Source organism: Rhopilema esculentum, chromosome 7 (genome assembly GCF_057945365.1).
Source record: "Rhopilema esculentum isolate cy_ngs chromosome 7, ASM5794536v1, whole genome shotgun sequence".
NCBI lineage: Eukaryota > Metazoa > Cnidaria > Scyphozoa > Rhizostomeae > Rhizostomatidae > Rhopilema > Rhopilema esculentum.
In genome coordinates this window covers 1622506-1636857 of record NC_142821.1, presented here as the reverse complement: position 1 = coordinate 1636857, position 14352 = coordinate 1622506, and the positions used below count along the sequence as shown (strand labels likewise).

Here is a 14352-nt window from a genome sequence, read left to right as displayed (position 1 = left end):
ACATTTCTATTCAGGAAATAAAATTCTCTCAGTCAATACAACATCTTCCCCTGTCATTCACATCGATGTGCAATCTGAAACAAAAGGTCACCGTTTCTTTTTTACCCAAACGTCTATCACTATATTCTCAGCATGAAACCTCCCCTCCCCAATTTTCCCCAATAGACAATATCAGTTTTTTCCGTGAACCGTCAAATTGTTTTTCCTAAGCAGTTTAATATTTTGCTAGATTATAGTCTGGGAGATGCTTTTTAGCCCTTCTACAAAGGATAATTTCAAAAACTTTCTTTCCTGCCGGACCTAACCATGGTGGGTCCTCCTACCTCACTAAACTTGAGTCTTCACCCCCAGGCTCAATTTTGCTCCCGCCCCCGCCTCTATCATGTAGCCGAAATCATATCCCATGAGATGCAAAGCTTTTTTACAAAGGAAAATCAAAATTGACAATTAATTTACGCTCATGAAGAAAAACTGATCTTTCATAGGCAATTAAGTTTCAATTTTGTTTTTATTTTTTAGAATTTTGACCTTGGTAAAGACAAATTTACATTGGTAAAGCTTTCACTAGTAATCTATAGACCAACTTTTGCTTCGAGATCTGGAGGGCACCCCTTAGTCTTGCAGGGCGGAAGCCCTTCTCATCCCTCCCACCAAATCTATGGGCCTATTTACGGCCCTGGCCCCAGCCAGGGTTTTTTAAGGAAAGCGTAAAGTTGCACATTCTTCTCGGGAGCACTCTGTTGAAAGAAAACCTATTGGTTCTTAAAAGTATAAGGTCCGAGGTCTGGGGATCTACCCCCGGGAAAACGTTTGTTGACCACACCCTTTAGAATTTGGGAAAAGCCCCATTTTGTAAATGCGTTTGGAAAATCTATGGCTCTTTAACGTGGCAATGGTTGGCTAATCTAACAAGATAATCTTCATATGTAGCTTTTTTGTGGCTGAACCCCATTCTACAACGGTCTATTTCCTTCACAATTCCTATAACATTTATATTCTGAATCGTGTAAGGCGAGGAAGTGTTACGTGTAAAAACTGATTTTCAAAAGTTGTAAGCAAACATCTAAAAATAATAAGCAGTATGCATAAGTTTCAAACTAAGTCCATAATTCTTGGAGTAAAATCTGCAAAAAGGCTCGAGGCGCTTAACTTTTATTTTATCGGAAATTTCTAAAAAACATGAAAGACATTTCTATATAAACCTTAAAACGAGGGAAAATTGTAAGCCATTCAGTAGAGGTACAGACGAGGGTCCTGAGAAAATTTTTTGCGACCACGCCCTCTAGATTAGATTAAAAGTTCAGAACATTTCTTGCAGTTGTTTGCTTGCAATCTTTAAAACGCTTCAATTTTGTCTGAAATTTCACTTTGATAAATTGAGTATCTATTTTTCGCCTTTCAAGAAATTTGATTGCATTAACCAAGAAATGATATTGCCAAAGCATGATTTTATTTAACTATTACTAAGAAAAGAATCAAATAAAAGATGAGAAATGAGGCATCCAACCAACACCTGATTCTAGAAATGAAAACAAGCTTGTTTACAAAACTATAAATCATTAAAATAGCTGTGCAAGGAACTTAAGAAATCAAAGAAAATTGTTTTCTATGACGTCAAAGGAAGAGCAGATGATTGTGTTAGTAATAACAAGCTGTTAATGTTGGATGCGAAATTAGCTTAGTAAATAGGGGTCTCAACTTAATAATCAAGTGTTCTTTGCTATCATTGGGATGAAAAATTTAGGACTCATCTAGACAGTAAAAAAATCAATCATAATTAGCATCGTTAAAAATTAATCAATCATAACCCTCGAAATATCAGATGGATGAAATCGTATCTTAAGCAACCGTACACCAGTTTCATGGGATCAAAGTACTCAATAAGTACTTCAAACTGCTGTCAGTGCTATACAAAAGAAATCCATTGTGTGACTACGGGGAGAAGTTCTTTAAAGCAAGCTGATAAAATATGAAAGCTTATAAAATAATGTAAATAAGCTGCTTGGCATTGAAGACATGTTTATTTTCTCTACAATGACCCCTTTACACAACAGCAAAATTAATTTTTAGCGTCTCTCGTCCGTGTCAACGTCTTTTCTTCCTTTTTGGCTCTGACTCACTGGAGCTGCTGCTTGACCCGGATGAAGATTCTGAAGAAGATGATGACGACGATGAAGAATCAGAAGAGCTGCTTGACTCTTGCTTCTTTTTGTGCTTTCGTCTGGAGCAAGGAGAGAAAATTCTAGTTTAAAATAGATTCGTTTTATGGAAGGGAAGAGCGTGAAACGTTTCGTTCAACAAACACGAGCCCTTGTAACCTGTCCTAAAAACAAAGTCATGAATTTGACAAAACAACAACTTACGAAGTAAAATTATCTAACAGAAAATAAATTGAAAGTTCTCAGGAAAAGAAATCTGGTACCCTGAAATACCAATAGGAAACTTCAATAATGTGAGAGAGTTTAACGATGCTGGCTCAAATCGATCGACGTCTATGTGCATGTTTCCACAACTGATCGTTATTAAACATGGAAGATTGTCGAAGCAAAAAGGACCCAAGTACAATGCAGAATTATTGTTGTAGTTGGTTTTAGGAAGGCTTTAAAAGCCAGGTAACAATCATATGACAACGTTTGCTTTACAAAATTAGTTTTAGTGAGCAAAAACAAGCCAAATGTTTGTTTATACTACACTGCTGTCAGAATCATCTAATTCAAAAATTTTACAATTAAAGGAAGCAGCGTAACATCTAGAAGTAAATATAATGATAAGCAGCAACATGATATACGTGTTATAATTGCTAATACTATTTGTAAAACCAGGGAGTACCAACTTAAACACGGTTATCATAGTGTATTTTCAACTGTTCAAGCCAGATTGGAAGAAACAAGCTAATTATCTATCTATTCGTTAAGTCTTACCTTCGAGACTTTTTATCAGTTTTCTTGCTTTTCTTGTCTTTTTTCCTCTTTGTATCGATTTTCTTCCTCGATTTTTTCGTCTTTTTCCGCCTGTCATCTTCTGAGCTTGAATCATCGTCTGAACTCTCCGAGCTGGAGCTTGAGCTTGACACTTCCTTTGACTTCTTTTTACTTCTTTCTTTCTCTGACTTTGAAGTTTTCTTCTTTCTTTTCTTCTTTTTCTCGTCAGCACTTTCTTCTTCCTCAGAGGACGAAGAGCTCTCTGAACTTGAGCTTGAATCTTTATTTGCCTTCGGCTTGGATTTCTCTTTTGTTGCTGCTTTCGTAGCCTTTTTACTCTTCTTTTTCTTCGACAACTCTTCTTCTGAAGAATCAGACGATTTCTCTTCCTCCGAACTGCTCTCAGATTCACTTTCTGATTCGCTGCTGCTTGAAGAAGAACTTTCTTTAACCTTCTTCTGTTTTCGCAGCTTTTCTTTTTCTCTTCTCTTATCAACTTCTCCTTGTTTCTGTTTGCTAGAACTCTTCCTTTTTTCTGAACTTTCCTTTTTCAGTGAATCCCTCCTTTTCTCAGAAGTCTTTCTTTTCTCAGAAACCACAGCCACTTCCTCTTTTCCTTTCGCAGTTGCTTTTATACCCACATCGACAACCTTTTCTGAAACACGACCTTCATTGTGCCCTACATCTTTTCTTGCTCTTTTACTTGGCGGCTCGTCCTTCTGACGAGGGGCCTTTTCCTTGGGCTTCGTTTTCCTTTCGGCATCTTCTTTACGACCCTTCTTACCTCGATCTGACTCCGATTCAGAACTCGATGAATTGCTCTCACTGCTAGTTCTTTCCTTCTTATCCATTTTCTTGGTACTTTTGCTTGTCTTCTGAGGGCTTTCCTCTTCGCTCTCTGACTCCGATGAAGAGCTGCTACTGCTCTCCTTCTCTTTTGATATTTTCCCCTTTTGAGCTGAAGCTGACAGCTGCCTTCTTGATACCTCTTTAACTTTCCTTCTGGATCCTTTATCTTCCCGTTCCTTTGGAGTACGTCGTTCGTCAGCAGCTTCTTTACTTTTTCTATCTTTCGAGACTCTCTTCTCCTGCTCGTTTTCATCCTCTGATTCTGAGCTTGAATCTGAAGACCCAGAAGAAGAGCTGCTTGACTCCTCTGGCTTGGCAGCCCTGCTTCTACGCACTTGAGAACTGGTTTTTGCCTCACGTGCTGTCTGTCTTTTGCTGAAAAAGAATTAACGCTGTTATGCCTTTGTTTCTGTGAATACGTAGAAGAAACCATTTTTAAAACGGCTGACATATATTGTTGAAGGGATGACTTGAAGACCTCGCCTTAAATTTGAAATAAACAAATTCCTTGGTAGCAGCAGACTAGAAATTTCTTGTCAACTACCACCTGATCACACAATCTTACTGGACGACATTTGCGCTATGTAGATCTAACGACAGCTTGATAAAAGGTTCATTCAAGTTTTTATGAGATTCAAAGATCCAATAAATCTGAAAGATAAGTCAATCACTGGGTTGAAGAGAAGAGGTCAAAATGTTTAGTAAGAGGTCGAGGCTAACTTCAGCGGGTAAAAGAATAACAGTTGCCATTAGACAGACAAATCCTGTAATTTACCCAAGATTTGTATAAGGTCTAATACTAAATAAAATATTCCTTAGTTAAAAAATATTTTCTAGAAAGATAGCTTACTCGGGACTTAAATGACTAGAAGAATGTGTTATCTAGCGACATTAAAGTATCACCCAAATGTTACCTCTTAATTCATATTAAATACCATAGAACAGAACAGAGAAGAAAAGAGAAGAACAATGACGTCATCTATCATCATTGATCGTACTTGAATAACGATGAATGTAAGTAAATTTTACCAGGAAAAAAATTGATTAAATGAATAACGATGCTTCGAGCATAAGCGATCATCAATAACGGATACCGATAACGATAACCAATAACCTTACTGATAACAGTCTATGCTCCAAATTCGTTATTCATTTAATCAATTTCTTATTCCTGGTACAATTTACTTACATCTATCGTTATTTTAGCATTATATTGTACCGCACGCAATCTAGTATATTTATAGTACTTATCTAGTTACGCCATACACTTAAATGTATGGCCATTCCATTCTTAAATCTTCCTACCTCTTCGTCTTGTCCTCTTCATCTGAAGATGATGAATCTTGATTACTACTTTCCTCTGCACTTTGTCTTCCTTTAATTTCCTTTTGCCCCTTGTCATCACCTTTGTCTTCCTTGTATCTCTGGTTCTCACTTCTTCGCTTTGGCTGTGGTTTTTCTTCTTGCCGCCTTTCTCTTTCTTTCTCTGTTCTAGATACCTTTTCAGTAGACGACTGCCTTGCATCACTTCTTCTTTCTAAAGAATCTCTGCTTCGTTCCACTGAAAATGATGTTCTATCTTCCTTGCCAAACCCGCGGTTCACATTTGATAAATCAGCATCCTTTGTTCGGCCTTTTGACTTCTCTTCATCCATTTCGGATATTGAATCTACTTTCTTTTCAGAGTCAACTTTCTCTGTTTCTTTTTCAGAATCTTCATCGATATCCATGTCTTCCTCTTCAATGATATCTGCAGTTTCATCCTTTTCCCCAAAAGAGGAACCCTTCCTCCTTTCCCCCTCCACAGCACTCCTTGCCTCCCGCTGGATCTGATCACCTTCACGTGACACTGATCTTCTTTCTTTGTTGCTAAGCTCTCCCTGACGATCAAACATCTCAACCTCAACTTTATCAGCATCGGGTCTATGATGTTCGTCTTCCTTACTAGCATCGTACTTGCTTTTGTATTTCCTTTCTTCTTCTTCAATGGAAACTGACCTTTTTCTCTCTCTCTTGTCACTCCTTCGACGCTCTTCCTTCGAGTCTTTCTTAGCACTGTGCTGATTCTCTTGCCTTTCCTTTGTCATTTCCTTTGGCCTTTCATTAGACCCTCGAGACTCCCTTTGGCGTTCCTTTCTTGATCTTCTTTCCCGATCATTTCTTGAATCATTTTCACTGCTCTCTTCTGTAATTTCCCCTGGCTCTTTATCACTTTCAGCTTGCTTTCCCACCTGTTGTATTGCGTCCTCATCTTCCCGTCTTTCTTGCCTTGATCTTCTTTCTTTTCTTCTTTTCCTCTCGTCTTCGCTATCTTCGGAGCTTGAGCCATCTTCTTCACTAGATCTTCTTCTATCTGCTCTACTCTTCTTACTCCTACGGCGCTGATCTTCTTTTTCTCTGATCCTACCTCCTTCATCGTCTCTTGCAGGACTTCTTCGTTTGACATCCCTCTCATCACGCTGCCTTCTACCACCTTCCTCTGAACGTCTCTCCCTCCTTCTAGAGACCTCCTCCGACCTCCGTCTGTCATAACGATCTTCCTCGGCATCCCGACGATGACTTTCACGTTCATGTTTAGGCATGTGATGCTCACCGTCCTGCAGTTCTTGCCTGTTGCGAGCATGGTTGTCTTCAGAACCTCCTCTCTTTCTTGAACGCCTATCTTCTCTACCACGCCTACCTCTCTCTTCTGAACCCGAACTATCAGGGGACTCTTCCCTCCGCCTTTCAACTTCATGGCGACTCCTTCCATCTCTTTCACGATCCCTGGATCTCTTCCTTTCATTCCTGTCATACCTGGAGTTCCGTCTTTCCCGTCCTGGACTTCTATTCCGCTTTTCCCGCGATTCAGACCTGCTTTTTCTACCTCTACGACCATCATCCTCATCTTCAGAACTTACTCGCCTGTCACGGGAACGGCGATCACGCCCATGCCTGCGATCAGACTCTCTCTCAGCTACAGTCTCTTTTTCTTCCCGATTCTTTCCGCGACTGGAGCGGCTGCGAAGCTCCTTCAGCTCATTGTCAATAGCATCCAGTGCTTGGCTGCAAAAAGAAATTTCAAAATCATAAAAAATCACAAAATTATAAACAGAAACCTAAGCGAAAAAAGCAATTTATAAACAAATCACAATACGTCATACTGACTGTAAAAACAGTAATTCCAATACAAAATTCTTCCCTTTAAATGGAAAAAAGTAAGTCTTGGTTGTTAAGTGAAAGAGCAATAACAAAAGCCAAGCTGAAATTCAAAATTTTGACAACCAGAAAATTGATGTTAAAACAAATAGTAAGGAAACCATTTTTTAATGATGTTAAAACATTTTTTGTTCCAAGCATATCACACAAAAAAGAATAAAATAACTCTTTCTATATTAAAGAAATATGGTATTATAAATGTTAATCTATTGAATAAAGTGGAGGCAAAATACCTGCAAATTCATCGAAATTACCACTAAAAGCACAAAAATGACACGGGGGTTCAAATGAGAGAACAAGGGTCTGCAGACAATTTAACATTAAAAGCCACCCCTTTTCACTCGGTCCAAAATAGATGGGGGCCTAATTAGCAGGGGGCTGGAAAATTCATCCAAGCCCCCTGCTAATGTCAAAGAAAGCAGGAGGGGTTGGAATTAGCGGGGGCATGGGCATTGTTGCCTTTAATAAAACCGAATGTATTGCAAAAGTTTTCAAAAGTATATATGTGTCAAGCGCAACGATAATGTAATGTAAATGATTTCTTCCTCAGGTTTTCCTGGGAGATAATAAACAAAATAATAGCTAGTAAAAAATTTTATCAGAAAAAAAAAGTTGGGGGACGTCTATTCGGGATCGAAGAGTAAAATCTAGCACCCTAGATATTGAAAGCTTCTCTTAAGGCATTAAGGTTTGACACTACCATTAGAAGCGCTCAATAATTACCTTCTCCTACCCTGTTCCTTTTCATTATCTGACTCAGATGAAGCATAATCATCAACTAGCTTCTGATTCTCGCCATTACTCTTTGACTCTTTTCTAGAAGACTGCTCTCTTGAACTTCGTCTGAAAAGTAAAAAGTAACTGAATAATTCACACTGAGCTATAATTAGGGATAAGCCATCCTTTTCTTGAAAAGATTCATTGGTGCAAATTCTTGGCTGCAATCTGAAAAGAAAAATTTGATCAGTTTTGCTAACATGGAATCAGCTTAGAACAAACCTGTCCTTATCTCTTGACCGTCTTCTGTTATCTCCCTGGTCTTTTTCATCACCACTAGGAGAAGAACAATAGGTATTAGAGTAAGCTTGAAAATGTAGTTAATTTTCAGTGTGAAATAAGAGCATTCCTTACTGATCCTAAACTTTTGCTGCATCAATATTAAAAAAGATAATTATAAAGATAAAGAGCGTGAGTTTTACTACTAAAGACATACTAGATGTTTAATACATAGAAATGTATAACACATAGTAAACAAGCATTATTTTTTTACTTTGTTTACACAAAACCTAGTTTTGTACTGGCTAGTCTTGATATTTGTTGATGGATTATTGTTGTTTTTGCCTGGTCTAAGATTTGGCATCAAGACCAAATTAGATTGACTTGATGAGGAAAGACTCTATGCTCTTGTGGTCCTATCTTACTTGCAACACATTTAACAGATTTTGGACATTGACAAGAATTTTAAAATCTGTCTTTTATGTTATTGGGTCTAAATTTAAAAAAAAAACATAAAATTTTATCGCTCATTAAATAAAAAAAGGAAATGTTGAACTGATAAATCATTTTCTTCAATTAAAAAAAAGTCATATTGCTTTGGTTGGTCTTACACTATTCTTGATTTCTAGGGGCAGTGAACCAAAATCAGTCACCAGTGGAAATGTAGACAGGATAAAAAAAGCTAGGGTTTATTTTAAAACAATAATACATCCATAACTACTTGAGAACAGTATAGCAATGAAAAGGCAGTTTTCTAAACCTGTGTGGTCAACCGTGGTGGACTTGAGAACGCCTTTGCATAATCTAATTTAAAGTCTGACCTTAGATCATTTTGAAGAGCAAAAGCATAAGTTATCTATTCAATATGAAACTTTTTTGACAATTTCATTTAATAAACAAAGCTATTTGGACATTGTCAGAATTTTTTACCTCTTCAAAGAAGCACTGAGATTCTGAAGGAAATTTGGAAATATTCTGAACAGGCCTCATTAGATTTTCATCAGCGTTATGTAGCCTAGCTGGGTAATTATCAATTCTAATCCTTTTTAGCCATCAGGTCAAAGTTATATTTTCATTACTTTAGCCTGAATCAATAAATTACCTGGACTCTTTGCTCTCTCTTTGAACATCTTCTTTGCCCTTTTCTTCAACCTCACTAAATAAGAAACAAATATTTTAACATGATTAGCAAAAAAGGCAACTATAATAAACTAGTTGTTGCATCTTATTACTGAAGTTTCCAACAATATCTGTTAAAAAAAACAATTACAAAAACTGAAAACCAGATAACTAATGAAATTTCAGTACTGATCATTAAGATGCTATTTAAAAAAGTTTTGTGATAATCAAAATTTACTTTCACAGGTGCCAAATTAAACTATATATTACTCTTACCTTGAGACACCAAGCAAAAACAAAAGACTGGAACAAAGTGAGATATTGACTTATCCAAAATGGAAGGCTGTAAAATAGAATATTAATTTTTCTCAGAGAAACTCAGTTTAATACCTGGACACTCTCTACAACCTTTCTGTCATTACTATCTTTAGCAACCCTAATATATTATCCAAAACAGTATCCATTTATTTCATATCATTAAAATGCTTAATCAATACCAGCATTAGTTCTTTTTAATGAACTTATAAGCATATAAGAAGTTGCAATAGGATTTACAATTCTAAAAATAGCTACTTTTTAAGTATATACCTAAAAACCATGGCATTATCTCTCATCACTTACAAACGGATCTAAAGTACGGCACAACAAACAAAGGTTTGCATTCAATCTATGTTCTTCTTCCATTATCTACACTTTGCTGGGTGACTGGATTGCATTTGATATCAGGTCAGTTCATTTCATTTTTAAAAATGAGAACGCAGCAATTAAATTGTGGGTGATCATTCAAAATGTATACCTCTTAGAAAAGGTGTTTATTTCACTGTTGCACATCAAATTCAATGCGATAATTATTTATTCAGCTCAATGCAGAAATATTCAAAAACAGTGAAGAATAAATATATAATTATACAATCATGAATCTAATAATAACATAAACATTACAACCAACATCAAACTTTTCACATGATCTTATAAATAAAAGTATCTATAAATACTTTAAAGAATATGATCAATGGTAGCAATGTGAAAGATGTATATGAATAAATAGGTTACTGTTCTGGATAATATATATGGGCCATCGTCATCATAAACAAACAAAAAGATTCACCACGCAGGGCACAAAAAGCTTCAAAATGGGCTATTAATTCCCATGACTAGCAGTTCAAGGCTTTCCATAGTATATGATATCTCACTTTGTCCCAAAAGATAATTTTGAGAAAATAACAAATATATATATGCACATTTTGTATTTTTTCTACAAAGGCATGTTAAGTTTTAAAATAAGACAGGGTAAGTTCTAGTTACTGATATAGAATGATGCAACAAAGATATGTTCAACAGCTGATACAGAGAAATCAAGACAGGCCTAAAAAATTCTTAAGAAGTTTTAACATTTAAAAGTCTTTGTAAGGAGATATAACATATTGATAACTGTGAATGGTAGTAATATGATAACTGCAAAACTCTTAACATTATGGTTACTGACAAATAGCAAAGCAATGATTCACCCTAGTGTGTCAATGCAACTGAATCACATACAATATTTCTAGGTTTAAATCATCAGATATATATTGTGAAACTGTACCTGTCATCTGAACTTGATGATCTTCTTCGTTTTCTTCTTCTTCGCTTTTCTTCCTTTTCCTCTCTAAAAAACCAGCATCTTCCAATTTCATTACTATGTTAACATGAGATTTAATGCTTACTTGTAGACGATCAAACTATATACTACTGTTATGTTTGTGTCTATACAAATAATCATTTATCCAACTGACATGAACTAGAAATATTTAAGATCCATTTTTTAAAGTTCCTTTGTAATAGGGTTAAGGCTTACAAAAATAAAATTACTTCCTAAGACTCTGTAGCTCTATGCAAAAAAACGTTTTGCAAGTGCCAAGATTCTTTTGACAGAAATAAATTTCACCATTCTCACAATGGCCTTTAGAAACCTTTCTCAGTACCATTCTTCTTCAATTTTTTTTTTAAATCAATGATATATATAACATGCACATATCAGCATATGGAAAAATCCTTCTTTAAAACAACAACAATTAACAGCTCAGACCTTCTAATTGACTTCTCGTATTCTTTCTGCTTTGCTTCTTTTTCAGCTTTCTCTGACTCTCTTTTAGAATCTTGATATTCAGCACTAAAAGAGCTTCCCTCTGTATAACCTTGCTTGATCCCAAATGCTTCTCTGACTCTTTCATTTTTCATCTCATTAGCCTCTGCAAATTGGTGACTCCCAGCTGGTGCTCTGAAAATTTAATTGAATTTTTTTATCAAAGGCTGCCACATCCCAATGAAAATTTTTTCGCATAAGTTCTTAGTTCAAACCCTTTTTTATGAATATATAATAAATGAAGTTCTTATATCAAGTGTATTCTTATTTTATCTATATAAATATATTCAATAAAAGGCTATGATTTGAATGTTATCCTTAATGAGAAGTACAAATTGATGGACTGATGTTTTTTGGAAACACTTCAATGTACCAATTCAGTTATCAAATGAACTTAAGTCATTTGACCAAACAAACAAGTATATATATATATAAAACTTAAAAAAATACCCAATAGGTATGGACTTCCTTTTCTCTTTTTCAAGACCTTGCTTTTCAAGCAGCATTTTTCTAAACTCATCCACTTTGACTTGAACTTCATCATCATTGTACCTATTAAAAAATGCTGTCATTGAGATCAAGCTGAATAAAATATGTAAACAAAATGGAAATAATGGAAATCACAATGAGGCTAGAGTAGATTAAACTAAAAATAAAGTCACCATATAGTAATCTTAGCTTTCCAAAGGAATTAGGTTGTTCAAATTGTTAAATTGGCTTTAACCGGGTGAGTTTGACCAGCTAAATAAAAACATGAAGAAAAAAACTTGATAGGAATCAAAACCACTGTCTAGACATTGGCTTTTTCAAAGTTCTTCTTCAGAGTATGAATTGTAGTTAGATTCTGACTCAGTTGTAAAAATTCTCTCCCTCAGCCTTTTGACTACATAATCTATATATATTTCTGACCCTTTTGGAGCTTCAAGAAAAATTCTCTTACTTGGAGGCCCCTCTATGGCAGTCATTTGACTTTTCACTTTAGGTGCTATTTACCTACCTATTGGATTTAACTGACAAACAGAAGGTTTTGTGCACCAACTGAAGAATCATCAACTCTTTTAGGAAGAATTTAGGGGAGGCTGTCAAACACCCCCTACATTCCCCAGCTAGCTGCACCCCTGTTAATTACCTATTTTTGTAGTCTCTAAATCTTTGTTTTAATAGCAGACTTTACAGTTGCCTTCTTGATACTCTGAAGTTATTTTTTAAGCATTCTAAAGCATTTTAAGCCTTCACTTGCCTTTTAAAAAATGTTGATTGCTATTTAGAAAGTGAATTGAACAAAAGTGACAATAACGATATTGAGATATGTCACACACTTTTCCCTGAATGCTCTTCCTTTTTCTTGTGGGTGAGAGAAGTGTTTTGTCAAGGCAGTCAAACGCCTGTTTCAATAATTTGGTAACAGGCAATGGTAATTGCCATTGAGAACTAAAAAGGCCTGGCAGAGTTGATAAAACAAGTGTTGACATGACATCTAATTCCATTGCAATTCACTGGAAATATGCAATACAGTTTATCATTTAAACAGATGGAAGCTAAAAATTCAGAAATGGGCTTACAGTGAAAGTCTTTCTTCCCTTATAAATAAGCAGCAGCACTTCTTGCATTACTAGGGTAACGCCTGGGCATGTGGCCCTTTAAAAATTCCTTGCAGCCTAGAATTTTCAGGTAATATAGAATCATTTTAAAGCAATGCCAGGCCTGGCCATAAGACTTTTAATATGGGAGCAGTGAACAGCTCTCCTAGTAGTATTCAGGAGAGCTATATAAATAGAAACAAAGGAAAAATTGATTTCAAAGAGGGCAAATTTGCTTTTTAGAACAATTTGGGAGAGCTACCTCTAGCTCCCCTCCAGCGTTTGAGGAGAGCCTGGAGGGAAGCAAGAGCTTTGGCTCTCCTCAATGGCCAGGCCTGCAATGCAATCCTTGATATAAGATGACATAAATTTGAGTATAATTACCAGAATACTTTTGACCCTGGTTCATTTTTGCAAACATATTCTTCCTAAACCTACCCCTTTAAAGTTATTTTCTGAGCAAAAGTTATTTCCGCTCTTTATCATATCAAGGATTACAATCCTTTGTTTTAATTACAGATGTCAAAACTTTTTCCATCTGCCATACCTTAACTTTGCCGTCGTTAAGATAAATATCAAGTAATGCCTAATTTAAAGAATAACTTTGAATAGAAGCTTACGACACACACGGTTTCTTAAACTTTAAGCAATTCTAACCACAAGGATTTATTTTTCGCGTACCCTTGCCCTTCCATCATATCTTGTAGCTCTAAACATTTGAGTTCTATTTCCCGCTTCCTTTCATGTTCAAGGATGTCTTTATTCGGTTTCTTCATCAAACTTTGCTCGTGTCTTTTGACATCTTGTTCCTTCAGGTAATCTTGTTTCTCCTTGCGCGCCTGAAGGAATGACAAATTTTTCGTTACATATCCATTGGTTCCAGAGCCTCTTGGAGTCTGCAGTCCAATATTATTATACATATCGTTACCCCTGTAAACTGGTAACCTCGGGGAACGTGTCTTTTTCAATCAAACACTTGCGTTATTTTCTCATCATACACGGCAGACTACTTCGAAGCAAGTTGATCGTGGATGTTGCGCATGTCGCTGTAACTAGATACCAGTCTTCTTGAAAAGATTGAGATTGCCAACGAATACGAGGCCACCTCGTCAGAAAATTTTGAGGAAAGAATAATATTATGCTTTTTATGCTACAATAAACCGCGTACAAAATAAAGAAATAGCCTTAATTATAAGCTGCTTAATTTTGCCGTAGCTTTAAACAATGTAGCTTTTTTTACTCTATAAATTTCTTTCATCAGAAAATTGTCATTTGAAAACTATCAGCGCAATTTCTCTCTGTACCATCTCAAGAATCCGTTTCCTCCACCTCAACTGCTTTTCTGTTTTGGCGATTTCCTTTACGATCAGCTGGTATCGTCCAGGTTATCGAAAAATACATGATGTTGAACAATCTTTACTTGACAATCACCTTTAATTTGTAATAACATCGACGAGTAGAATAATATTTTATTGGAAAATTGAATCACTTTCATGGTTTGGTGTGGCCTGTATTTGCGCACATTTTTCACTACTTAAGAGCAGTCGAGTTAGGGGGAGGGGGG

The 14352-nt window shown here is 36.0% G+C and overlaps 1 protein-coding gene across 1 annotated transcript; it reads right to left on the bottom strand.

The window, feature by feature from the left end:
* Positions 1-1494: 1494 nt before the first annotated feature.
* Positions 1495-13815, bottom strand: LOC135683033 (uncharacterized). Its single transcript, XM_065198161.2, has 10 exons — positions 13470-13815; positions 11659-11760; positions 11152-11343; positions 10669-10731; positions 9067-9120; positions 7968-8021; positions 7692-7811; positions 5076-6815; positions 2922-4145; positions 1495-2221 (listed from the first exon to the last, which is right to left on the bottom strand). The coding sequence occupies exons 1-10, from the start codon at positions 13706-13708 to the stop codon at positions 2086-2088; spliced, it is 3924 nt and encodes a 1307-aa protein (XP_065054233.2). The 5' UTR covers positions 13709-13815; the 3' UTR covers positions 1495-2085.
* Positions 13816-14352: the final 537 nt, after the last annotated feature.

Bases quoted from the DNA above. Each gene is read 5' to 3' on its own strand.
- LOC135683033 (XM_065198161.2), bottom strand. From the start codon at position 13,708: ATGTATAATAATATTGGACTGCAGACTCCAAGAGGCTCTGGAACCAAT. The intron at 11,344-11,658 runs GTATTTTTTTAA...TTAAATTTTCAG, and splicing joins AGGAAGTCCATACCTATTGG to AGCACCAGCTGGGAGTCACC. The intron at 9,121-10,668 runs GTACAGTTTCAC...TTTCTTATTTAG, and splicing joins TCATCAAGTTCAGATGACAG to TGAGGTTGAAGAAAAGGGCA.